The sequence below is a fragment of the Nymphalis io genome, chromosome 9, assembly GCF_905147045.1.
Source record: "Nymphalis io chromosome 9, ilAglIoxx1.1, whole genome shotgun sequence".
In the NCBI taxonomy this organism is placed as follows: domain Eukaryota; kingdom Metazoa; phylum Arthropoda; class Insecta; order Lepidoptera; family Nymphalidae; genus Nymphalis; species Nymphalis io.
The window spans coordinates 6,466,382-6,493,903 of record NC_065896.1 but is presented as its reverse complement, the minus strand read 5'-3'; the positions used below and the strand labels follow the sequence as shown (position 1 = coordinate 6,493,903).

General features: G+C 29.7%; 1 protein-coding gene across 1 annotated transcript in view; it reads left to right on the top strand.

Annotated features, from left to right (window-relative positions):
- LOC126770726 (protein yellow-like) overlaps positions 1-26,134 on the top strand; it is a 31,848-nt gene extending 5,714 nt beyond the window's left edge. Inside the window, exons 2-8 of the mRNA XM_050490250.1 lie at positions 3,964-4,239; positions 8,964-9,161; positions 14,176-14,323; positions 20,136-20,322; positions 21,451-21,645; positions 22,467-22,599; positions 24,266-26,134. Coding sequence (XP_050346207.1) covers positions 3,970-4,239; positions 8,964-9,161; positions 14,176-14,323; positions 20,136-20,322; positions 21,451-21,645; positions 22,467-22,599; positions 24,266-24,376 — 1,242 coding nt within the window. The 5' untranslated portion in view covers positions 3,964-3,969 and the 3' untranslated portion in view covers positions 24,377-26,134. The remainder of the gene's footprint in view (positions 1-3,963; positions 4,240-8,963; positions 9,162-14,175; positions 14,324-20,135; positions 20,323-21,450; positions 21,646-22,466; positions 22,600-24,265) is intronic.
- Positions 26,135-27,522: the final 1,388 nt, after the last annotated feature.

Here is a 27,522-nt window from a genome sequence, read left to right as displayed (position 1 = left end):
TGCTAAGGAATAGTATTATAGTAAGCCTACCATATTCAGTTGAAATGTGTCATTGCACATCTCATTCATCGTATCTTTGTATGAATATTTATATGAAAGTCGGAACGAGCAGCCGTGCACGTCTTAACGTAATTAAAGACATGCTTTAAGAAATTACACATATTATGAAACCAGTGTAAGCGTATTAATTTATTCTGCCTTTGCCTGGGTCAGGACTTGTCAAGTTGCACTTTTCTCATTGCGCAACGTTTTTGTACAGGTATAGACTTCCTGCTTAAACTTATGAATTGCATTTAGAACATTACCAATAAACATTTTGTATTTCAAGAATACCTAATAACGATGGCGTGAGTTGTTGAGGATTTTATAGTTAAAAGGATGTAAGGGTTCTGCATCATTGATCTCTTTTAATTATTATCCGTTTGTTTTGGTATTTATTGCTGTTAAATTTATTACCTTTTTGTGAATGTATGTTGTCGTGCTTACGTTTAAATTTTATTTTAAAGGAGTACTTCTATTTTTGACATATCACCTTTTATATCACAATGTAGGTATTTAAATTTAGTTTATTCAAATAGTTTTATTATTGCGTTCACAATGTCAGAGCTTGTATAAAATTAACTAATATTATATGTTTCTATAAGAAAAATTGACGTATATTTATTTAGTAGTAGTGTCTAATTAAAAAATAACATTATTCATGTATATTTTATGAGCCATCATTAAAATGACCTACCATCAGAATAGCAGGTCATTGTAGCGTAACGTTCCTAAACATACGACAAAGTACACATACAGTATAAAAAGTTTAGTATAATTAAGTACATTTATTCCGAATAGTTTGGATCTATTTGGTCATACATCTGCCATTCTGATGGTCACCCTATTAACTTATTCCTGCATTTCGTGGTAGAGCTTTGTGCAAGCCTGTCTTTGCGTTTGGCGTTAAAATATAAATAATGAGTCATTATTAGCTATACTTCGTATCTTTTGCTGTGTTCCGGTTTAAAGACTGCGCCAGTGTAATTACAGCAACAAAATATAAAACACGTTAGTTCTCAATGTTAGTGGGGCATTAACGATGTAATGGTTAGTTAGTGCGTCTTACGTAGCCAATGTTTACAGGCGCTGGTGATCACTTATAGATGGGCCATTGGCCGGTCTGCCTGTCTAGTATAAATAAATAGAAAATGACATGCACGCTATGTGGTACATACCATCACATAGTTAATAGCCAAATTTCACCACAGATGGCGTATGTATCTATTTAATTTATGACCTTTTTGTTGCTCAGAGACCGGCTCTATATTATGACCTGTTCGCTAATATTTTTTTTCGTATATATGCACTCTGACGCTTTATCTAGAGAAATCACAGATTTTATGTGAACACTTCATTTATTATGTGGTTATTATTATTATTTTAATTCGGATAATGGCGGATAATGTGAATTGTTTACACATATGATGCATAAAATTCGCATATAATTATGCAAATATGTATATATTATTTTTTTATGAAACAATCTTATCTTGGTAACCTAGTTTTAACGTATCCTCTATGAGTAATTATTTCACTAAGGACAGTAATTTAGGCAATTTATTTACGCAAAAAGATGCATGTGAAGACTAATTGGATAAAAATTATATACAGGTATATTTAGTAAATACATTCCTAATTTTGATTATTAAGTTGTTATTATTTAATTTCATAATAAAATTTAGCAGGAAGTTATATTATTTTAAAATTGCCCAAAATTAGTTAAACGTTATTATTGAAATGAAATAGTTTTATTAGCACAAAATCTATAACGCATTCATTATTAAAAAGGTAGTAATTTACTTTTTAATGAAACTATCAAATTTCCTATTAATTCACTTGGTATGTTTGTGTTGATATATTAAAATACAAATATAATATGAATATTTACGACTAAATAATACTTAATTTAATTTTTGCTTTATCAAGTTCTCGAAGCAATCAGTGATTGGTACTTGTCCTTGTATCTGCGCCCACTGTCTTTAAACCTTCTATTATACATGAAATAACAATTTACAAATACATAACAATGTATAATTTTATAGCTTACTACATAAGAATCATCCGATAAGAATTATTAATTAATAGAATAATTATGACGATGTCATAAATTAATAAACACGTTGCCTTGCCATAAAACGAACTTTTAAATAAAAATAATATAGCGTCACTTGGGATGATGTAAGGCTTATAACGATACCGCATTGATCCAAATCTGTTCAGGATATGTTACAATAATGAAACTCTGAAATAAATAAATAAAATTACTAAATAAAAAAGATAACGTAACAGCACCAATTACAATATTTAATTCTTGATTGAATTATTATTGTTTATACGAATGATTTAAAATTTAAATTGAAGTGTTCATAACGCGTAATGCGAAAGTGATCAGCAATTATAACGCTACAACTGAACCGTGAAAAATTTAATCCATATCCATATCAATATTTTAACTCAGCCGTCAAACTATTAAAATTAATTCTCTGTTAATTGATTAGTATGAACCAACACTTACAATAAATCAATTATATTTTAGTTATATTATAAAATAAATGCGAATGTGTGTTTTTGTGTTGTGCGTGTTTCTTCTTTGTGAAAAGAAGTATTTAAGGCTTATAATAAAACAAGTCTGCAACTGAGAGTTGCTCAAGACGAATGACAGCTTGAATGGCTTGGTGACATACAAATTACTCTCAACTACAACGTTAACAACAGCAGCATTGTTTATAATAAAATTACAGTCACACAAATTGCACAATTACAGAACAATTCGTAAAGAATTTAGTGTAAATTTTTGATAGTCTTTGACTATTTAATATGTTATGTTGATATAATACATTTTATGTATGTTACGTACATTTTAATAATATTATATCCGGCCTATGTCACCATTTTATATTCATAATTTAATTTAAAAAAAATGTTACAAAAGCTTTATTTTTAAAGAAATAACAATGTAGATTAAATTTTTTCGAATGTTTGATAATATTGAAGTTTTTAGGGTATGTGTTTCATTTTATGCAATCAACCTTATAAATTATATAAGTATATGAGGTTGATCACTTACGAGTGACGTACTCTTACATGACATAAATTTAATCATAGTACTTGGCAAGTAACCTTGTATTAATAAAATTAAACACTTCATTATATGGTCATTTTCATTGTTTATTAAAATTAAGCTTCATAGACATCAAAGTGATCAATAGATACTTAATATACAAAAAAATAATGAACTGATTTTTAGATTTAATTTAATATAAGAGGTATCATTAAATTTATTCAATTTATGTTATGGAAATACCAATATGCTCATTATTGTAGAGTGGTTTTTATAGTTGTTAAAAAGCGATTTCTACCTGGCCTCCATTATCTTTTGAGGGTGGCGAAATCTTATTTAGAATAACTTTGAATTTATAATGCAAACAATTGAATCTTTATGGAGTAAGGACCTTTCATTGCCTACACATGCCAACTCTCTCATGAAATTTATTTTTGTATTATTCTCGTATTACTTGTTAAAATAAGGTAAATTTGTTATGTTTTAACGATAGTTAACGTAACTGTTTAAATTGTTTTCTGAGAAATGATATAAGAATTACAAGATACTTACATTATTTAAATTACATATACCGCTGTACGGCAAATGTTTTATACTAACACAATATTAAAATGTAACTAAATACATGTATAATTAAATATAAATGATTCTAAGAAAATTTATTAAAAATCATTTATAATTATTTTAAATATAACTAATACGAGATGAAAAGCGATTTCCAGTGTTTGAAAACATTGCGTGCCTATAAAAACCAGTTATTTCTAAAAGCTTAGAATAATAATTAAAAAAAAAATGTTTAAAATATATGTTATATAAATGACTAGAAAAACAATATTGAAATTGTAATCTTTTCCTTTTAGATTTCAATGGGGCTAAGAACACTCATACTGTGCGGCTGCCTCGCAGCGGCATGTGCAACCCTAGAGGTAGTGAATCAATGGAGTTTGCTGCAGTTCGACTTCCCACCAGACCCGGTCTTGCTTGAAAAGTTCCAACCTGAAAACACTGTCCCAACGGGCTTAGAAGTAGGGTGGGACAGGCTATACTTGGGAATACCACGTCTTCGTGCAGGTGTACCGGCGACATTGGCGTGGGTACCCCGTTCTCTACCACCCGGTGTCAGTCCAGTTCTTCAGGTAACTTAATTTTTTCAAGGGATACATACTTTTACAACCTTGCAGTTTGTGTTAAAACATGATTTATGATATTAGTTAGTAGTAAATTCAATAATTAAGAATTTGTTGATGTACAGTACAGTACAGTAACAGCCTATTAATGTCCCACTGCTGGGCTAAGGCCTCCTCTCCCTTTTTGAGGAGAAGGTTTAGAGCTTATTCCATCACGCTGTTTTAATGCGGGTTGGTAGAATACACATGTGACATAATTTCAATGAAATTAGACACATGCAGGTTTCCTCACGATGTTTTCCTTCACCGTCAAGCACGAGATGAATTATAATCACAAATTAAGCACATGAAAATTCAGTGGTGCTCACCCGGGTTTGAACCCACGATCATCGGTTAAGATTCACGCGTTCTAACCACTAGGCCATCTCGGCTTTTTTTTGTTGATGTATGTCGGTATAATATAAATTTGGTAATATTTATATTATTTATACCATTATATCTCCTAATAATAAATTATGACAAAAATATAATAATTTGAAACTCTAATAATAATACTGCAATGGTAAGCTTATCCAGCAGTAGAAATTATTATATACAACATTGTTTTAAAAAACGTTAGTCGTCTGGTTCTAGATAATCGCCTATATTTAGTTTTCTAAACACTGAATTCTAATTCTAGAACAAGGTTTCATGGACATGCTTCAGGTTTCGTTCACAAAACGCATACGAGTACTGTGATCCTTTGGCCTTTTAAAAGTAATTTTATTAAACACTTAAGGATTATGCAAATTGGGAAAGATTCGAAAGTAGGTTCTTACTGAACGGATTGCGTTGTCGCCAAAGTTTCATTAACTATGTACCTATATATGTTCAGAAAATGTGAGTCAAAAAGCGACATTTATAAAATGTAATCATTTATATTTCGACTTCATCTCGATTCTGGTGTTGACCTTTGTTGAACAGTTTATGAACAGTTTTGTTATATTGTTGACACATATAAAATAATTTATGTTGATAAAAACTTAATTGACCTGACAAATCTGACCAGTTGGTTTTCTTGTCATAATCTTTTATCATAACAATCATTTAACGGACGGCGAAAACAAGAACTTCGTGGCAACATTTATATACAGCGAAAATAATTCCATAGTAAAATGTCTATAGTTAGAACTAAACAGGATCAATATTGCACCACTTTACTTTCAATAATGCGGCCACTCGGGGCATTTACATTGTCAGTGATTTAAGTAATTACTATTATATTACGTTAAAGTAAATAGTTTTGAGTAACAATTGATAAAACTCCGACGGTGTTTATGATGTTATCTATATGTTACAGACGTTTTTCGTATATGGTTTAAATTTTAATGCATTTCAATGCTCAGTGAAGGCTAAGTACACTTTCAATAAACTTAACAGACTTATGTGACCTTTTTCGCCGGTGACATCGACGGATATAAAATTACACATACACATATTATCTGTTTGTCAAACAGATTTTTATCTGTTTGTCTTTTAATTAAAAACCAATGCTATACAATATTCATGTACAATGTTAGGGAATATTTCTATAGTTAAGGTGATAGCTGAGTTTAAAAATTCTTTTTTTACGTATAGGCGTGACTGTTATAGTTATATGTGTCTTTATATAGTGGTATTTAATGTATTTAATTACATTTTATATTAAATATATAAACAAAATTGCTCAAAATAATCATGTAATAACATTTAATTTCATTCGTAATTTTTTCCTACTTGTTAAATAATTTATTTTTACAAATTAACGTTGTCGACAAAAAAGTTTCTTATCAATTTTGCTATGGGTAGGTTACACAATTACTGTCAGTGTGCGACCTCGCTGCGTGGACGCATGGTTGTCTTACACACGAAGCAGGCAGCTGACACTTCACAATTGTGACGCGAAAGCGTGAAGGGCAGGAACTAAGGCATGGCCTTGGCGAGCTCCATTGGTGATTAAACCAGCAGCTAAGAGCATTCGCTAGTTTGTGCGGTAGTATTGAACATTAAGTAAAAGCTTTGTGACATAAGTAGTTAACATAAGTCTCGATAAATAATTTAAGTTGTTATCAGTTAGCAAGTATGCTATAAGTTTATATAAATTATAGATTGACTTTATTGTAGTTTTATCGCAATAAGCAAAAATATTCTGAATGTCGATGAGATAAAGTGTCGACATTTGTATTTAAAATTTTATCTTATGGAACGTGTATTTTAATGTTTTAAGACTAATAAATGAAGCTGAAGTGATTAATATTGGAAACAACTACTAGTCTTGTAATTGGCGACTGAGTGTCTCTTTTGTTGTCATTTTAAGGTCATTACTCTTTACTCGTAAGAAAAACGCAGGTATACTCAAATTTAAAAAGTTTTTTTTTTATAGAATAGGAAGTGGTCACCAAACGCCCTTAGACATTGGCATTGTAAGAAATGTCAACCATCGCTTACATAGCCAATGCGCCACCAACCTTGGGAACTAAGATTTTATGTCCCTTGTGCCTGTAATTACACTGTCTCACTCACCCTTCAAACCGGAACACAACAATATCACAGTGGGTGGTACCTACTCAGACGAGCTTGCACAAAGCCCTACCACCAGTATCCGAAGTATGCGAAGATTCCTTTCGTAGTACGCCTTTACATTACGAAATTTAGCTTCTCCTGTTAATTTAAAATCAACAATAAAAATACACACCAACTACGTAGGTATATATTTTGCGTTACAATTAAATTAATTTTTGTCATAAATTATAATAATCAGGCTTATGTTTACATCGCGCCGAACGTATAAACGATAAAAGTATGTATGAATCTTTTTAATTCTGTTCTATTAAGTATCTCAAGTAGTCAATGGTATAGTGCGATATTAAGCAATATGCTTGATGTCTGAGAGTTTCAAAGCTTTCCCTTGGAAGATATATGTACTTCATTCAGACAGACATACTCTTAATTTGTAATATCAACTAATAGTATAGCTTATAAATATGGCAATGCAGAACTTGAGCTTTTCCGGTGTTAAAATACTACTAATAATACTACTAATTGATATTGTACCTACACCATAAATATGTATTACAAATAATCTCCACTAGATTCAGGGTTTCTAGAAGAGATCTCTAGTTAGAGATAAGTTATCCCTTTGTACACATTTTTCATTTATATAATTTTCTGTATACTCTGTTGGTACATAAATAAAAAAAAAAAAAATAAAAAAAAAAATTTGCTTAAATACTTAATTAATATAATACTAAAATATAATATTATAATAAATTATTAATACAGTAACGATACAAAACGTACAAAAATGTGCATATTGCGCGTTACATGATAATACTCTAACAAACGAACCTCAATACGAATGTATTTTGACATAATTTATTACTTCAATAAGGAAGTTCTGTCAATCAAAGATATTTAAAGGTGGTATTGTGTACAATAAAGTCGCACAATTAAAAGTTTAATATAAAATCAAGTTTAAATGTCACCTTATATAAGAAAGAGCTTGTAAATATCTTACTGCTAGGCTAAGGCTAATTCTTGTTGAGGACAATTTTTTGGACTTTATTCCATCATATTGCAACAATGCGGGTTTTTGGATTCACATTTTGCAGATTTTCACGAGTAGAACATCGTTTAGCGCTTTAGTTTTACGTTATGATGTTATATTTTTTTTAAAATAATACATTCAAAATAGCTACTATACAAATCATAAAAGCACGGATTGATTAATTATTATTTCACGTTCTTCGGTTGAGATTCATGTTTACTACCACCATTGTAAGTGTTTAATTAGCTAAATTTTAAATATTACTTTTCAATAATTCTACGTAATAGTATTAATTTTATATCGTCTTATTTTGCCAATAATTAATAATAGTAGGTGTCTCCTTAAGTTAAAGATTCGAGCCAAAATAGTAAGCTGTTAAAATATTATCCTTAGTTATTAATACATTTGTATATACAGCTTATTTTAATATTTAAATTGATATAACTCCGATTCAAAATGTGCTCTCAACAACAATAGAGAAAGTACATATTTGTATAAAACAAATATATTTTTAAAGTAATGGTCGCAGTTGATTTGTATGTACGCATCGCTTATTTAAAATTGAAAGTCAGATATAAAGTTGACTTTATTCAACTATTTTCCATTCAAATGCAATTCGCAATTATTCTTGTAACTCGATTTAAAATAGTCTGGTCTCATATTAAAAATTCACACGGCTATTGAAATTCTTTCCATTGATATATTTCTTTGTTGTGTTCATTGATTAGTATTCTACGTGAAAAATCAACAGCTTGTGAATAATGCAAGCGTCGTTTTTATTTATTTATTTGTGATAATATCAACGTTCAAAAACAAATACAACAAATCATTCTATTAAAAGCTTTTTCTGTAAATTGCTTAAGGCTAAATGTAGCCATTACTGGAATTGGATATTGAGATTATATATATTGAAATTTATTGCTCTTACATAATCAGAAGACTCCTTGAGACAATAAAACAATTATTTTGTGAACCTATTGTTGTTTTTTTATCAAATAAAATTATGTACAGGTTATTGGAAGATTTTTTTTTTTAATTTAAATTGGACATAGTTGAATATACAATAACAACTTAGATATATAAACGAATTGTATAAAGATAAAAACAAAATATAGACAAGACCGTCCGAAATGAAATAATTTACTTATTATAATTAATTTTCCTCCAGGCGTATCCGGACTGGTCATGGCATACAGCTGGACGCGGGGACATCAACTGCACAGGTTTAATATCTGTGTATCGCGTGCGTGCTGATCGTTGCAACAGGCTTTGGGTATTGGATGCTGGTGTACTGACCAGCCTTGACGACTTCCGTCGTGTCTGCCCACCGAAAATTCTTATTTTTGATATGGCTACCGACCGCTTGGTAAGTTACAATACTTTTTGTTTTTATATTTTTTTCACGGTGCTTTGAAATAGCATTTATTTATATATTAATAGTAGAGTTCGTCAGACTCTACTGTCGCCGTTAGACTCTTGGGTTGTTATTAAAATAATTCTTTACATAAACATAAATGAACATACAGCAGCATTACATATACATACGTATAGTTTAACAGTTAAGAAAAAAGTTGATTTGTTCAGTTCAGTTTAGTTGTAGTTGTGCAAATAGCGGACAGAGTATGTAAATACGGCAAGTGTAAAAGAAAAAAGGGATTTAATAATTTACTTAAATTATTAAAAATATAATTAGTCTACATAAATTTTTCCGATAGAATGCTGTGATCAAATTGCAATCAATAAAATAAAACGAAACAAAACTTGAAAATGAAAATATAACAAACTACAAGTATTAACTAAAAAAATAACATATTACTCGTATTAAACTAAATTACAGCAAATTAAATACGAAATCTATATTTAATCGGTATTAAGTTTTTTTTTAATGCATAACAAATATGTATGTTTTTATATTTTGTTAAATATCTAAGGAGTGTGAATGTTATTATTGTTTTAAACTTGCAGAACGACCTTGTTTTAATGCATTATTTAAACTGACCTCCATATTTCAAAGCGATATCTCAAATACAGGTTCACTGGGTAAACCAGCCTGTTTCAATTGAAAGTTTTGCGTTTATAGGAATTAAACCATTACAATGTAGCTAATAATAAATACTATTATCTAGATTTAAAGTGGATGTGAAAATCATAAAAATAAGTCTTTGAATTTTGTTTCTTGAACACTAGAATAATGGCGACTTTTTATAGATATGTTATGCCATCGTTACAGTTCGTGGAGTGTGAGAATAATTCAATGTACTATAGCAGCCTATAGTACTGCTTATGAGTGTTTGCTTACTTCATCACATGATTTTAATTGATACGGCTCGCAAACCAGGCATTCACCTTAAAATTGGTCACCATATTTTGAGTACATTTATTTGCTTGATGCTACAGCAACGATATATATATATCTATATAACAAAAACAATACACTGTGAAAGACGAAGTATTGTACTTTGTAGTGATTACATTATTCTTGGTATCAGATTGTAAGAGTATAGTAAAATCCACTTGCTGGACGACCACTAGTCGTACAGTACAGTAATCTTTCTATTGGTCATTCAAATTATTTTTAATCATAAAATTATATGATTGGTTATTAAATTAATTTATAATTATTAAATTAGTTTACGTATAAAACAGAAAATGTCTTCACATACTGCATATATATAGTTATAAAAACAATGAGCAAGAATGTCCTTGATAAGAAAATCCTTGAGATTTTGAAATATCACAATATTCACAATGGATTATATGTTTAATTGAGTATTAGTTGTATAATTAAATTCATATTTTCGTAGTTAGCCACTAACGCAATAGTTTGGTTCTTTTGTTTTGGTATTTCTTAAAACTCCAAATACTTAATCATTATCTTGATTAATTAATATTAGTTTACCTATTAATTATTATTATTTACGCTTTAATTCAGTCAGTTCAGTGTGCATTTTAGATAAGGAGATAAAGCTTTTTGAAATCCAATCACCTTGGGAAGTCTTTAATTTTTATTGTATAAACAACACTACGGTCAGTTTTTTATAACATCAACTTTGTCATCAATTGATTCTGATCCGAAAGAATGATTGATAAGACTAATATGGTCAGCCGCCTGCCTGACGCCTTGGAAATACTTTTGCTGGTGTCTTGATTAGGTATCCACCACCGTGTTGTGGAAAGGTTGGTTAAGATACTAACGTGATCGACTATTAAGTAGAGCAAATGAACACTTAGTCGACTTTTATTCAACTTCGTTGAAACCATCATTTTGATGTATTATTGTACACGGCCACGTAACAGTTTGATTGTGTGAATTTTTTATTGAATTTAAAAGTTGTTTTAACTTATATATCGCTATAATGATCAATGACATTTTCTATTTTAGATTCTAATAGAATTTCTATCATTTATAGTATCTAATTGATATGAATAACTCTGATTGAAACGCGAAATAACCTTATGCTCGCGTTCTCAATACCGTAAAATGGGTAATTGTAAATGCAGCGAGCACTATTGGTATCGATTAGGCGTGAAGCGATTAATTTTTGTCTGAGGCTTTTTGAAAAAGCATAATTAAAGGATCATTCCAATGACTTAATCTAGTTTACACTACCTACTTTGATGTAGTCGATATATTATAATATAACAATGTTATTATATTATAATATAATAACAACTTTTGTTAACTTAATATGAGATTGAATATTTTTCAACGCAGGTGTAAATGGCGATAGTATTAGATTCCCTGCCGGACAGATACTTAAAATGTCAGTAGGTGTAGGATACGAGTATTTCTCACGATTGTGGTTACGGTTCTTGCATGTGTAAGTTACTTTACTTGATCATTTATGAATAAAATTCGTTATCCTTACTACAAGAAATACAATAGTGTCATTCATTCGTATATTTGATATAATAATCAGCTGTTTTTGGAAATTAAAATAAGATCTTTAAATGATTTTTCTTAATGCTTTGGTTTTTGTATATCTACCTCATTATGATTTGGTTATGAAAACCTACAATTAAAACTCGTTAGTAGCGATAACCGATTGCTATTAACACGTCGATATTTCTGTAATAAACGTCTATAATTGATTTACACATCCGAAATTAAATCAAGATATCCGATCCGTGATTAAATAATCATACTTTGTCTTCGATTTCCAAGCGATTTCTTTTTTAATACTGTCGGCTGGTCTATGAATTTGCATATGCAAGCCTGCATGGTTATTCTCTAAATATATTAAGTTTTAATACAGTTTGAGGGTTGAATGCGTTAAGTAAATAAAATGTTAGAGGTGACCGCTAACCACTACGTTAAGTAAGTAGCCCTAAACTTCCCCAGTGCAAAAAAAATGGGCTAATGTAAAAGTATTTTTTTTAAATCTTATGGGTATCAAATAAAAATAACAAACAGTCTCTGCAGCTATAGCTTCAAAAAAGTTCAGATTAAATGCATCATATAAGGCGCAGTGAATATTTGAAACTTATATCTGATTATGGATTTTTATTGATATAAGAACTGCTTCTGCATCTGCTTGCTGTTAAGCTATCTTTTAAATGTGAATGAAGAACAGTAATAAAACAAAATTACAACCTTGATAAGAAGGATTGTAATTTCTTTTTATGTCATGGGCACACACTCAACTCCATAGAAGTACCTACCAGCCATTCATCTTTTATTATAATACCTAACTATTGTCTTTATCAAAACATGACCTACAGGCTGTAGCTAACTAAAGCTAAGAAAAGTAATAATATTATTAATTTTAACACTTGTTTTAATAAGTGTTGCGAATGTGGAATAATTGAATAAATTTAATATATACTTGGTTGCGAACAATTTTAGCTGTGTAGCAATCGCGTTAACTTGAATATTTGATGAATAATAATAACGTGTACATATTACGTCGTGTATAATAGTCGTCGTCGTAGTAGTAGTCATGAGTAATTAACATTGCGGAATGTTATCTAATGCAGCAGCAGTTCAATGTATATCGTATTGTAGGCTAACAATCGCACGGATACGGCGCACCCTTTCCAATTTAAAACGTCCTCGGAGGTCACAACCCGAAAGGAAAAAAATAAAATGTTCATACTTAATGTCCGTGATATTTTATTTCCTGCTCAGATCGTAATTTTTAGTATTCAAATATTGTCCATAAAAACGTAGGAATGTTTGTTATATTAATAAATGTAGGATTGTAGATACTTACACGGTTCTCTATGTTATTGATTCTATTTTATACAAGCTATGCTTGTGAAAATGTTGATGTATATTTAGTGATGTGTGTTTATAAATAATATATGAAAATTCATGACTGTTAAAAAATATGTTACGAAGATTACAGATATCTGCAGATATCTGCAACTACTTCATGTATATGTATAAAAATAAATATATATAATATATTTAATATTAAAAAATCTAAATAATCAATATCTGTACATGATGTATAAAACGTGTTAATTATAATGTTGTTCTGTCATTGATAAAGAAAACATCTTGAATTAATTAATTTTGAAATTTGCCCGAAATAAACAACCATCATTTTAAGAATGGGAGTAAATAACTCTTATAAAATTTCCACAGCTGGGCGGATGCCCAAAATATTTACTGATTGATACATTTCGCTTACTTTTAAATACTAAAGTAATGCAATGCAAATTACAATTAATATATAATGATGTTGAATAGGTTGTTACCGGTACTAAATAATGTTGCATTACAATAATGTGAATTATTTAAAAATTATAAAAATAAACATGAAGGCCGTTTCTGAAATGGATTCGCTCTACTTTAGGTTAATTTTTAACACTACTCTGAATGTGTAATTTAATTGATGATTGAAGATTTACTTACATTTTGAAAATACTTTGTTTATTAAAACCACCAAAAAATTTAAATAGAAATTGTAACTTTACTCGAGTATTGCACACATTTTGATAATGAAATGATCATTTACGATTCTTTATGGACAAAAAGTGGTGAATGATCTGATAGGTGCCTTGAAATTTGCTATTACCCTTTACAATAAATAACGTCTGTAAATAAGTTTAATGAACGTAATGTAAGAGTATCTATTATATATTTTTTCTCGAGTTTTTGTTGTTCCTTTTACACATCAAGGTCATTGTACAAGTTTGTGTAATTTTTTATGGTCCAATAGTTCTTAAGCATATTTGCACATACTTTAATTAAAATACTATCCATAATAACTACATATACCAAGATAAAAATAATCAGTTTAATAAATTATTGATGAAATTAACAACTTCGCTTACCTTGACTAACTTTATCTAAACAAACAAAGATTTAATAGTGAATATTTAACTAGTTCAGTTTATATATGCAAATTTTGCTAATAATATCAATATTTCAGGTGAGAAGTGTATATTTCCCGCGAGAACTGCTGCGTCCTGCGTCTCTCCTTACAAACATCGTGCTAGATGACAGCAGGTCATCTTCTTCCCGCCATTCCTCGACTTGTGATAATCTTTTTGCTTACATAACTGATACCGTCGCCCCAGGTAAGATTTAGAAATATTATAATTATTTATTAACTTTAAATTATTATGTGATATTATTTATTATATTATTCTTTTTGTGTATTGTTCTGTAATCGAATACGTAGTATTTATTAACAAGTAACTTGAATAATTAGAAGTTTGTTATTGATATGTATAGGCATAAATAATTGCGTTGCCGGTGCGCGTAATTTCAACGTTATGAACACTTATAACTTATTTACTAGTTAAATAGTTCTAAAGGAAATGCTAATAAATAAATATTATATAACAATATGAAAATTTTGTGTAGCCTAATTTATAAAAAAACCTAATACGATCTTCGTATAATAACCGATTATTATCGTTATAAAATAGTCGTAATGCGTAATTGAGATATTCAGCTTTTCGTAGTGGCCATATTTTACCACACGCCATACGCCTTTTTTGTTACGCATTCTTATCATTATTGTAATATTTCCAAAAGTTCTATTCCAATTTTGCGTTAAATGTTTCGGTCATTTATTTTTGACGGTTAATAATAATGCTTTGTGTCAAATGCATCGAAAAAGGTTACCGCTAATTTCTCCGTTTTGTTTTCTTTCAAAGATTATGAAAGTGTTCCATAGATTTTTTTTTTATTCGTATCGATAATTGATTTATCTCCATACATCTGCATACATATACGTATTAGGTATTAAAAATTATTTGAAATTACAGCCCTCGTCAGGTTCCGACGTATAGTTTCGTAAAAAAAAATACAGACCGCGACGGTTATTTTGTGGGCCAAGCTCTCCGATTTGACTAGTTATAAAAATGAGGAAGCTTGATACGCGGCCGTGTCATGTGTTCCGTAGTACAATACGAAAAAAATTTGATGACTTGTCCGAAGTGACCATTTGGCAGTGTGGTTAGTGCAATTGATAGCCCACCACGAACGATGTTAAGTAAAGACTTATTAAGTTATTTATGTAGAAGGATTGGAATATTTAAATTCTTATAATTTCTCTTGTAATTATAAATTGGTCAAAATCTAATGATATCAATCTTAATAATAACAAATCGGGATCAAATTATAACATGTGTTGTTGTTTTTGATCATTATTTTGATGATTTTTAGATACTCTACCGCTAGATAGAAATACTTAGTATTGTTGTGTTCCAGCTTGAAGTATGTGTAGGTTAGTGTTACTACAAGCACAAGGGACATAACATCATAGTTCCCAAGGTTTTTAGTGGTTTATTGACGATGTAAGGACCGGTTGATTTTTCATACAGCGCAAATGTCTATGGGCGGTGGTGACCACTTGCCCGTCTACTTACCTATTTCATAAAAAAATAATGATAAAGTATTACAGGGATCACTAAAAATAATAATGAATATGTTCAATACGTACTCAGTTTAGCGGAACTATTTAATTGTATCGCGTGCTTCACCAATCACGTATTGCATAAGACAGCACAAAAAATAACAAATTGAACCGTCACATTCTGCAGAGATATTTATATGTATTTAGTATATGTGATACATTTGCTTTTAATCTTTAATCTATATTTAAGAATATTCAGAAAAAAATTAATACAAAAATGCATAATTATAAGTAATATTGTAATACCTTCACAAATTGATGAATTAATTCCGATTGAAGGTGACGATTTAAAATGCTTTTATGTGCCTACTTGAATAAATTATTATTTATTACAATATTACTTATAATTATGCATGTATTTACTATGATCTGCGTCTTTACTATGATAAAATCAGAAGTCGTGACCAAACATATTGAACATTGTAGATGAGTGAAAACCCTCTTGTTAATGCAAGCGGAAAATCTGTTTTCGTGCGACGCAATACGTAAACTATTCCCAACTGTTTATAGCGTAACAATTATTGTAAAATTAACGTTTATATAATTCCCTCATAGCTCGAGCAGAATATATATTAGAAATGGTATCACGAGATTTCGCATGGGAACCGGAGACTAGTGTCAATTACGTTCGCATTAACATCCGGGTCTAGTTAAAAGTGACAAAACTTAAGGCAAAATTGACGTGAAATAAATACTTTATCATAAATATAGTCGTAACTTTTGTGTCATTTTTCTTATTTGTTTTTGTTAAAATTGTGCGTGTTATTTTTTTGTGGATATAGTATATACAATATCTTATATCTTTATCCATAATATATCAATGTTGGTTGCACTGAATCAGATCCAACCCTTCTTCTTAAAGGAAGAGTAGGGCTTGGCAGAGCGGTGGAACATTTACTTGCGGTTACTTTACTTTATTGTTACATTTATTATTATCGATATAATTCGCTAAAAATATAATTATAATATTTAATGAAGACAATAAACTTAGAAAAAACTAGAACTCAATATGAATCCGGCTGAAGTTTCAAAGACTACCCAACTATACATGAGAGATAATAGTGCAGAATTGTGCGTATTGCGTGAACACATGTGCACTTTCGCTCATTGTAATAATCCGATGGGACGGTCGTTCGAAACTGATGGTGATATGTTGAATGAATGAATGGAGATAAGGTGCAAGACAAGTCAAAAACAAAAAATCAATACGCTTTATTCAACATAGAAGCTTACTTACTTATTGATTGTCAAATTAGAAACCACCGATTCGGAAAAGAAATACCCTTCTATTGTTATCATGTTTGGTATACAAATATTCAGTATAAAAAATAGCCGGTCGTTCTATGCCCAAGGTGTGCTATCATTGCACAAATTGCATAACAACCTTTTTTAATGCATTCGAATATCAGAACCAATTTCAATCTCCAAGCTGCTACAAAAAAAAAAAACTCGTTACAACAGACAGTTAAAACAGAAAAACGCAAATAGCATTTCTATACCTGAATTAAGCTTAGCCACTACACCAGCGAGAGAGCTAAAATGTTCTTTTTTTAACAGCTATATTGATTACATTAATAACACTATCTTTTACAATAATTATGAAGAGTAGTTTTGATAGCGTGTTGAGGAATTAATAGAAACTACTACTAGCATGGGGATTAGTCTATCAGTTGTAAAAAAGCCCATAATCGTAAAAACGATTCATTACATTGTATTTAATTGAATACACAATAAAACTATCATATTCTTAGCTTCAGTATATTTTATTTGAATCTAAATAAAATCAAACTTGTATTACTGGTATTTTATTTTATTTATGACGGTTCAAACATGCGTATGTAGTTTGTAAATTAGATTGTACTTTAATCAAAGTCTCTTTAAAGTGATTTCCTTAAAATTAATTGTTACAAAAGTACAATTTTTCGTAACACACTTTAATGAGTGAGGCCGTCCTTTAGCAATGTCATTGCATAAAAGACCATAGATAAATTTTATTCTATTTGGTTTCAAGACTGTACACGCTATTTTAATAAACCAGATGTATATATTAGTAGGTAGGTATTACTTTTTGTTTTAATAAAATACGGTTTTCCATAAATCGACAACATTTCCGAAATTGATGTAAGATGAAAGTCTGAGTGCAGTGCAGGTATTTAATTTAAGCAAAATAATATATATATATATATATATATATATATATATATATATATATATATATATATATATATATTATAGAATATATAAGGAATAATAAGTGGTCACCAACGCCCATAGACATTGGCATTGTAAGAAATTTTAACTATCGCTAACATCACCAATGCGCCACCAACCTTGAGAACTAACATGTTATGTCCCTTATGCCTGTAATTACACTGGTTCACTCACCCTTCAAACCAACAATACCAAGTACTGCTGTTTTGCGGTAGAATATCTGATGAGTGAGTGGTACCTACCCAGACAAGCTTGCACAAAGCTCTACCACCAGATATATATATATATATATATATATATATATATATATATATATATATATATATATATATATAAATAAACAATGCTTCAAAAAATAAGCAGTGAATGTTGGTTCTAATTTTTACTGTGTCGAATACCATGAGTAAGCGTACGTCCAATTGACCGAATTCTAAAACGACAAACATTGCGACAGCTGTAACAGTAATTGTAATGTAGTGAAAGATAGTATGTAAGGCATGGAAATAGTTATTTTAAAAGTAATAAAACTTTTAAACGACTAACACTATATACAGTCATTTTATAATATTCTAAAACTTCAATTAAATTTATTATTTTCTTTGGACTTCAACATTTCTAGAAATGTTGAAGTCCAAAGTGAAAGTCTCTTCACAACTATGGTATTTGAATCAGATGGGAATATGTATGAGGATGAATACTTTGATACTTGTTTCATTGTAATTAATTAAGATGAGGTTCAATTTCTTAAATTTTTTATTTTTAGTTATATAACGTTGTCAATCCTTAATCTAAAATCCAAAATTAGTAACAGTTAATTTCACTTTAATGTGTATGTTTCGCTGTTTAAGTCAGCGACGTGTATCGGAACTCTGCTTTCTCCGAAATAATTACGTAATTGGAAATGGTAACAACAACAATTATGTGGTAGGTAATTAACTTACCAGAGTGACGGGGTCGTGGCTACTATGAAATTATTGGGGCAGTCATCAATTATACGATGACAGCTTTAAACAATGATGGCAGTTGTTGTTGCAAGAAAATATATTATCCATAGTTTGAATCTACTTAAGTCTTAACGTTAATAATGAATAATACAATACTAACATATTTGTATGTTTGTTAATTATTATTATATCATCGCTTCGTAACATTATATTATAATTAAAAACACCTCTCTACTAATTAGGTTACTACATAATCTTTTAATTTTTGAGTATGTATTTATAGATAAAGAGAATAATATAAATGTATGACTACTAAAATTTTATCACATTGTAGCAAGTAAAAAAATATATTTTTCATAATTATTCTAAAAATGCCTATACTTTAAACTAAACTGGTAAGTGCATATATCTACTTACTTAAAATATTACTTAATTTCTCACAATTAATGTGTTACGTTAATAACTGTTATGATCTCTAAGCTTGCAACTAGATAATAAATAAAAAATATTTATTTTTTATTCAATATCTAGTTTAAGTAAATAGTAGTCTTATCATTTCGTTTTGAAATTGTTCTTTTTACAGAATGATATAATTTGTTTGTACCACGGAATCAATTGTAAACGTTTATTATACTTAAATAATAACAAGCGAGCGAGTCAAATGATAAAATACTTAAGAGTGAAACAAGTGATTTTGTAAGCGCTTTTATGTTTATAAAGAACAAAATTCTGCTAGGAAATGGCATTGGTGTATATTGAATTTTTCAAATTCTATGGCAAGTATTAATGTCAACATGTAATCGGTGTAGAGTGGCTTTATGTTATCGGAAGCCTCTCAAAATAAAAAAAGGTTGTAGATTATGTATATATATATATATATATATGTATATGTATATAATATAAAAATATTGTAGATTATATATATATCTACTGTATTTTTTATTGTAATAAAAATTAATAGTGATAGTCATGAGTAATTTAACTAATTTATTAAATCTTTTCGATTACTTAATATAGTACATAATTTTTCACATTGAACTTGAACATTGAAATAATTAAATAGCAAAAACGTCTTTACTCGTCAATGTAGTAGTAAGTATTAAGTAACCGGTCATGCACCTGAACTCATTCCATTCATCGGATTACGAGATAAAAACAAGATAGTTTTATCGCACTCATACATGCACACACACCAGTTGGCCAGTTTTCCTTTAGCCTATTAATTTAGAATAAGACATTTTTAATAATATTCAGATTTAAGTTTGAGGGAATCGTAACTGCACTCACCACGACATGGTAATATTTTTTCAGGGATCATCGTCTATGATGGCCGAAGAGACAACGCTTGGCGCGTAACTCACGCATCTATGTACCCCGACCCCAACCTCGGAGAGTACGACATCGGCGGTGAAAAGTTCACTCTCATGGATGGAGTTGTAGGTCTCGCTCACTCTCCTGCCCAGGGATTACTTTATTATCAACCCTTGGCTACTGACAGGTAACTTGGAACGCCACAAATAATAAACTAACCCAGGGTATAATTAACTCGTAACAAAACACATATAATTCAATTAGAATCGACACAAGTTGTTTTGGTTAAGCCTTTACACATACGATTTTATGAATATTTAGGTAATGGATAAATTATTTCACGAATATGTTGGCAAGGTGCAACCTTATATTATAAATAAAATCATAACTAATAATTATCTTTGGGGTAGTTCCACCCTCATCGATGCCCCAGTTTTACTTTTAGCTTCGAATCTAATCTTTCTCAGTCCACAACCTCTATATTTCAAATTTTATCAATATAATTTAAATCCGAGTGGTTAAGGCATGTATATTTATGAAACCGACAAGTATTTTCACAATTATCGTAAAATGAAAATAATAAATGAAAAAAAAATGAACAAAGTTCAAAAGAAGAACAAGACTTAATATAAACAACATTATATAGCTAAAAGTTATTGCCCGTGTAATTATCATGCTGCGTATGTTCCACAGAGGATTTGGATAATTATTTTGAAAGTAATACGTTAATATAATCATTTATGTAATTTGAAAATACTTATATATAATATATATATTCTTGAGTAAGACGGTAGATTAAGAATTATTAATTTAAATGCAAAAAAAAATATATCTAGAAACATATTTACAACTTGTATGTTAATTTTATTTGACATATAAGTTGTTTTTACAGAATAGGAAGGCGGACGAGCATATGGGCCACCTGATGGTAAGTGGTCACCAACGCCAATAGACATTGGCATTGTAAGAAATGTTAACCATCGCTTACATCAGCAATGCGCCACCAACCTTGGGAACTAAGATGTTATATCCCTTGTGCCTGTAATTACACTGGCTCACTCACCTTTCAAACCGGAACACAACAATACCAAGTACTGCTGTTTTGCGGTAGAATATCTGATGAGTGGATGGTACCTACCCAGACGATTAAATAATATACGCAATAATATACATTTAAAATAGATTATGTAATACGTTTTAATTATATTATTAACGACATGTACCGTAGTTAAATTATTACTAAGCACTTTCGAATAGTTTTAATAGAATATTTTATTATTTTTTTTTTTTCAAATTAAAATTTTCCTTTTTCCAGAATATTCAGCGTATCCACTGCTGTGCTCGCATCTGGCCCTCCAGCAGAAGGAACTGACTTACCAGTTAATCTAGTAGGACGTAAATCTTCCCAAGGTCTTGGCCTGGCGGTAGATCCAAGGGATGACACCATCATCTTTAGTCCTATGACTGAAACAGCAATAGCCGCCTGGAATCCTATTACAAATTCTCACAGGTACATCTTTATTTATTTATTTATGAAACCATTTTTATTTATTCGCTTCATCTAGTAGTAAATATTTACTTCTTATAGCATATACTTAAATGTAGTTTACGTATAAATAATTTTATAACGATAATATCTTTGAGCTATTTATAAACAAACACCGAACAAGCTAATAAAAATAAATCCTATTAAATAAATTTTAAATAATTGTATGGCGGGTACGTAAATGCGGACATACAAATGAAAAAATAATCATTGGTATGGGTTTCAATAAAATGTCTGACACGATTTTTCATTTGAAACATAAATTATAATAGATTTAATACGCAGTTATTTTACTTAAAACATTTACATAAACAAATTAATGAAATTTTGTTTTCAAATACGCATACATAAGGCTTATGTATTTCCACTTTAGGAGCCATAATTCCGTGAGAATATAATTGTATTTCAATATTATTAGTCGTTTAAAGTTACTAATAACACTGCACAGATATTCTCACAGAAACTTAATGTATTTAGTCACATACTCGTGATGTAATAATAAAGTTTAATTTATTATATTGTAACAGTTTTATGTGGTACTCAGGTGTCCATCCATAATCCTTTTACAGCAACTATATAGTTCACACTAATGTAATATCACTTTTATTAATAAAATTTTGTTACAAAATATTTTGTTAGATATTACTATAAGAAAAAAAAATATCGTTTTAAAGAATCATCTTATCACAATGTAGCCTGCACTAAATATTTATGTTCAAAACATATACATTTAATATATAATCATATTTAGATAACTTTTAAAGACGTGTTTTTTGTGCTCACAGAGTGCTAGCACAGGACGCAGACAAGCTACAGTTTTGCGCGGAGGTGCGCTGGGTGGAGCGCGACAACGGCGCTGTATGGGCGCTTTCAACTCGTTTCCACAAGTACTTCAAGCGATCTGTATCGAAACATGAGGTAATTCATCTTTATACTACATGATTTAATACCGTATTTATTTCCTAGCACGAATAAAGAGTTTATTCTAAATAGAAGAAAAGTTTGAATGCTTTACAGAAACTGTTGGCGTTTTCATATTTAAACGACTTAAAAATTTTGCAAGTGAAAAAGATAAAAAGAGTTAAAATAATTTAACATGTTATTTTGTTCGTACAATAACATTATATAAAACAATGCAAATCATTTTTCAAAACAATTGATAGAAAAATATAGAATTCTAATTGTCATTGTTGCGAGACAGTTTATACGTAACATTAGTTTCCTATTTTAATTGCATCATACTCTGTGGATGAAATTACATCGTATTACAACTTACAAGGATTATGTGTTGACGTGTGTATGTACATATGTCTAATGGGAATTCCGTTCGAACGGTACCGATTAGAGTTACCAAATGAACTTCACATATATATTTAGCTCACGAGTAATTCAAGACTAAATTGAATCACCAGCGTAATCGCTTCATTATTTTAATAGGAATATATGCATTTAACTTTGAATGACGTTATGAGCACTTTTATTTAGGGAGAAATTCTTTCATATTTTAATATAAAAATATATGATTATGCTAACTACTTAATATTTCTCACATTTATCCCGGAATGTGAGAAGTACTATCAGTTGGTTTTATTATAATTTTGGATAAATGTATATGTATAGAGATCCTTTTTTTGTAATTTGGTCATTCAGGCGCGTCGATTACGATTAGTATAAGGACTTATAAGACTATTTTAAAAACATCAGTGATAACTTGGAATACATATATACATGAGTAAAGTTATATAAAATATTGTACATTGTTATTATTTATTCTTCTTAGAGTTTTCGTATAAAGTGTCATCAGTCAGTCGCATTCATATTGCAAACAGGAATGGTTTGTTATATTTTCCAGTATTCGCAATAACTACTGATGTTTTTGAAAAAGAAATATCATGATATTGATAGCAAAGTAGATAGAGGTAGTTTGGTCGAACGATTTGGGTTGCGGATCTTTAAAATTCAAATATTATAAATACGATTTTTTCGACTGCAATTTTATAAATGCTTACAGAAATGTTAGTTATTGTATATTTTTGTATCCTTTAGACATGTTATGGCAACCTATAAATTGTAAAAATGTTTCAAGTTGATGACACGAAATCCAAATAAATAATATGTTTATACATTTATTTATTTTTTATAGAATAGGAAGGCAGATGAGCATATGGGCCACCTGATGCTAAGTGGTCACCAAACGCCCTTAGACATTCGCTTTGTAAGAAATGTTAACCATCGCTTACATCACCAATGCGCCACCAACCTTGGGAACTAAGATGTTATGTCCCTTGTGCCTGTAATTACACTGGCTTACTCACCCTTCAAACCGGAACACAACAATACCAAGTACTGCTGTTTTGCGGTAGAATATCTGATGAGTGGGTGGTACCTACCCAGACGAGCTTGCACAAAGCTCTACCACCAGTAATTCAATCCACAAACCACATCTGAAATATGTATTATATTTTGTTATTGTTTTTATTATTTTGCAGTATTATTAACGATTAATTCATATTCATAAATGTACTAACATTTATACATGTAATAACATTTACTATATACAATTATACATTTTGCCCAATTTCAGATCAATGTACGTTTGGTACGTGTCGTGGAAGCAGGTTACGGCGGTAGCTACATACCTATTCAACCGCACGTGCTTCGCCGTGCTGCTAACTTCACACCCTCGCTTTATTGAACACTGATATATTAATGAAACTAATATCGTTTTAAAATTTCGATTTATACAATATATTAGCAGACGGCTTCCTTTCTTTCATTTAGGCGTTCGGTTGTTATTGTCGAAGTGTCTGATAGTGCTGGTAATAGTATGTGTTCCAATGCTGGACTAAGGTTTGCTTCATTGTGGATCGTTGGATATAAATTCCAAAAAAAATCTTGTAACAAATTTCTACGCTAAGTATTCATTAAACTCCGAGTACTAAATTAGTTGTAGCCACTTTGAATTGGAAAGGCTTAAAGAAGGATTTAACGCTTTAATTAATACATTTTAATTTAGACTTGTGACAGTGGTTAAAAGTTAAAACATGTGAATCGATGATTGCGGGTTCAAGTACCGCTGAATTTTCAAGTGGTTAATTTGTTTTTATAATTGATCTCGTCCTCGTTGGAAAAGAAAAATATCAAGAGCAGCGTCTTAGAATAAACTCTAAACCTTCTGCTCTAAAAGTGAAGAGGCCATAGTCCAGTATTGGGACAATTAGAGGTTGTCACTTACTTTATAAAGGCACAGAGGCTATACTATGTAAAATGTGTTCATTAAATAATAATAATTAATTGCTCATTTTAAAAACCGTTTTGATTCTAAATTTTTATGTTTATCATAATAACCGAGCGTCGTTCGTACTCTAGTTGAATGCTACAGACTGCAAACGTTCTTATTCTTCCATATACGGATATAAATTTTTTTCGTATTTTAATAACTTAAAATGTTCACAGCTGCGCCATGGTAAATATTTTGATATTTGATGTGATCAATATATAATATAATTTGTTTTTCCTGTTTAAACAAAGTCTCTGACGAATTGATTCAGAATAGTGATACTGTGATATTACTCATGTAACGTGTTTATCTTTCGAATTTAATTATACAGCTGGAGTTGCTAATACATCTTATGTACAATACCTGTGTGAGCAAATTTCCTCATATCATTGTGTTTACAACCAGTACTAAAGAAACGCAAAAATACATACACATATTTATATTATATATAATTGTTAAGTTAATATCATATGCACGTTATGTTTTTCGTTTATTAACAATTTGTTACACCTTTACATTTTTTTTCTGAAAACGTATTAAGGAAGCAAATTTATACATATATATAGATATATTTAAAATGTATCTCAAATAAACCTATTTTGTTTCGTCGCTGTGAATAATTCAAAACAATGCCAGTGTTTAGAAAAGTTTTCTAGGCTTAATGTAATTAAGATTAACATAGTTTAATTAAAATTTATATAATTGTGCAGTCTGTAGTTGTCTTTAGCTTATTATATGAAAGCCATTCATTATATTTTTAGGGTCTAGTCTTTTTGGAATATTGATCGTTTGAAACCAAAAATCCTCAATGACAATTTTTTTTTCAATAGACAATCAAATTTTAAAAATAATTTAATATAATTTATCTGGTACTTTAGTTTTCGTTAAAAAAATTAACACAAAATAACTTACTTTCTTTCATAAAACTTCAATTATATGTTATTTTATCTTTATTGTATGGAGTAAGACAAGTTACCTTAGACGTACCGTTTAAGTTACCGCTACTTAATTTTAAGTAAGATAGTGAGTTAACTTATGTGTAAATGTAAACATAGTATAAATTCATGGCTATTTGTATAATTTGAATATTTTGTGTTTGACCGAATATACAAATATTTTAGAATGTATTTATTAATATGTAAAATTCATTTTGTACTTTTATAACGCAATAAAAGATCCAAATGTTAATGTAATTTTATTTTCTGTTTTGCTATTTTAGGTTTCGTTTAAAACGTTTTTTAATTGAATCATTGTAATGACTATTTTCAAATTTATATAGACAAAACTTTTTATAATACCAGAATTATCAGAAAGAGCACAAATGGTCTGACTCGTTATCACTTTATAATATATATTCTGCATATACTCGCCTGCCTCGTTAGTCTCTTGATATAAGGCCGCAGACCCGAAGATCTTTGGTTCAATTCCCAGATCGGCCCAATAAAAAGTTATTGGTTTTTTTATCAGAAAATTCTCAGTAGCAGCCCGGAGTCTGGAAGTTAGAAGTATGTACACTCCCGTGCCTCGCAAAGCACATAAAGTGTTGGTCCTGCGCCTGAACTCTTTCCGGTCGTGTCAGATTGCCGTCCCATCGGATTATGAGAGTAAGGGAATAGAGATTTCACCTGTGTTTGCGCACACACTTGTGCACTATTATATCTCCTGTGTAGTTGGCTAATCTCTCTTGAAATTTGCCGCCGTGGTCTTTATATAAATATATAATGTAAAACGATGACAAGTTGTGGATGGACAAATTCTAATCGTCAAGAAATAGCGAAAAATACTCAGAATCTCGGGCCCTATTATGATTAAAACTAAAACTGTTTCATTAGATTATCAAAAAACTATTATAATTGAGTAAATTCGTTGATTTTGGAAAATATACACTGTATTATTATACCATACAAATAGATGTGTGTTCTAGGATTATTACGTTACCTATCTTTTAAAACTTAACTGATTAATTATTCAAAATTATGGTCTTTATTTAAAATACAAAGCAGGATTCGAAGCCTCAAGGATTATATTACAGTAAATATTAAAATATTATTGATTCCGTTTTATTAAACTTGAAGATTTTTTTGACATATTCAAAAGAATAACGTGATCACTAAAGCCTATTATATAATATAATAATATTATAAACCTATTATATATTATATTATAAGCCTATTAAAAAAATAAAAAAATATACTTTATTCAAATAAGCTCTAACATGCACATTTGAAACGTAATTCAACAAGATAAAAAATTTACCATCGAATCGGAATGTAGATTCTTCCAAGAAGAACCGGCAAGAAACTGAATTAGTAGGCACTCTTTTTTATTAATGATATACAACTGTACATGTCATAATCATATTAAATAGATATGTCTTGTGTGAATGTTAACGAATATTAACTTCAAATTCTTTTATCATTTATAGTCTTGTACAGAATAATATGCCTTATTCATTTGAAAAAAAAATACATAATCTTTTTTAGTAAACTTGGAATTTAAGGAAAATTCTTGGGCGTTAAAAAATATTGATAACGTGTTCTATATAAAACTCATGATTATCA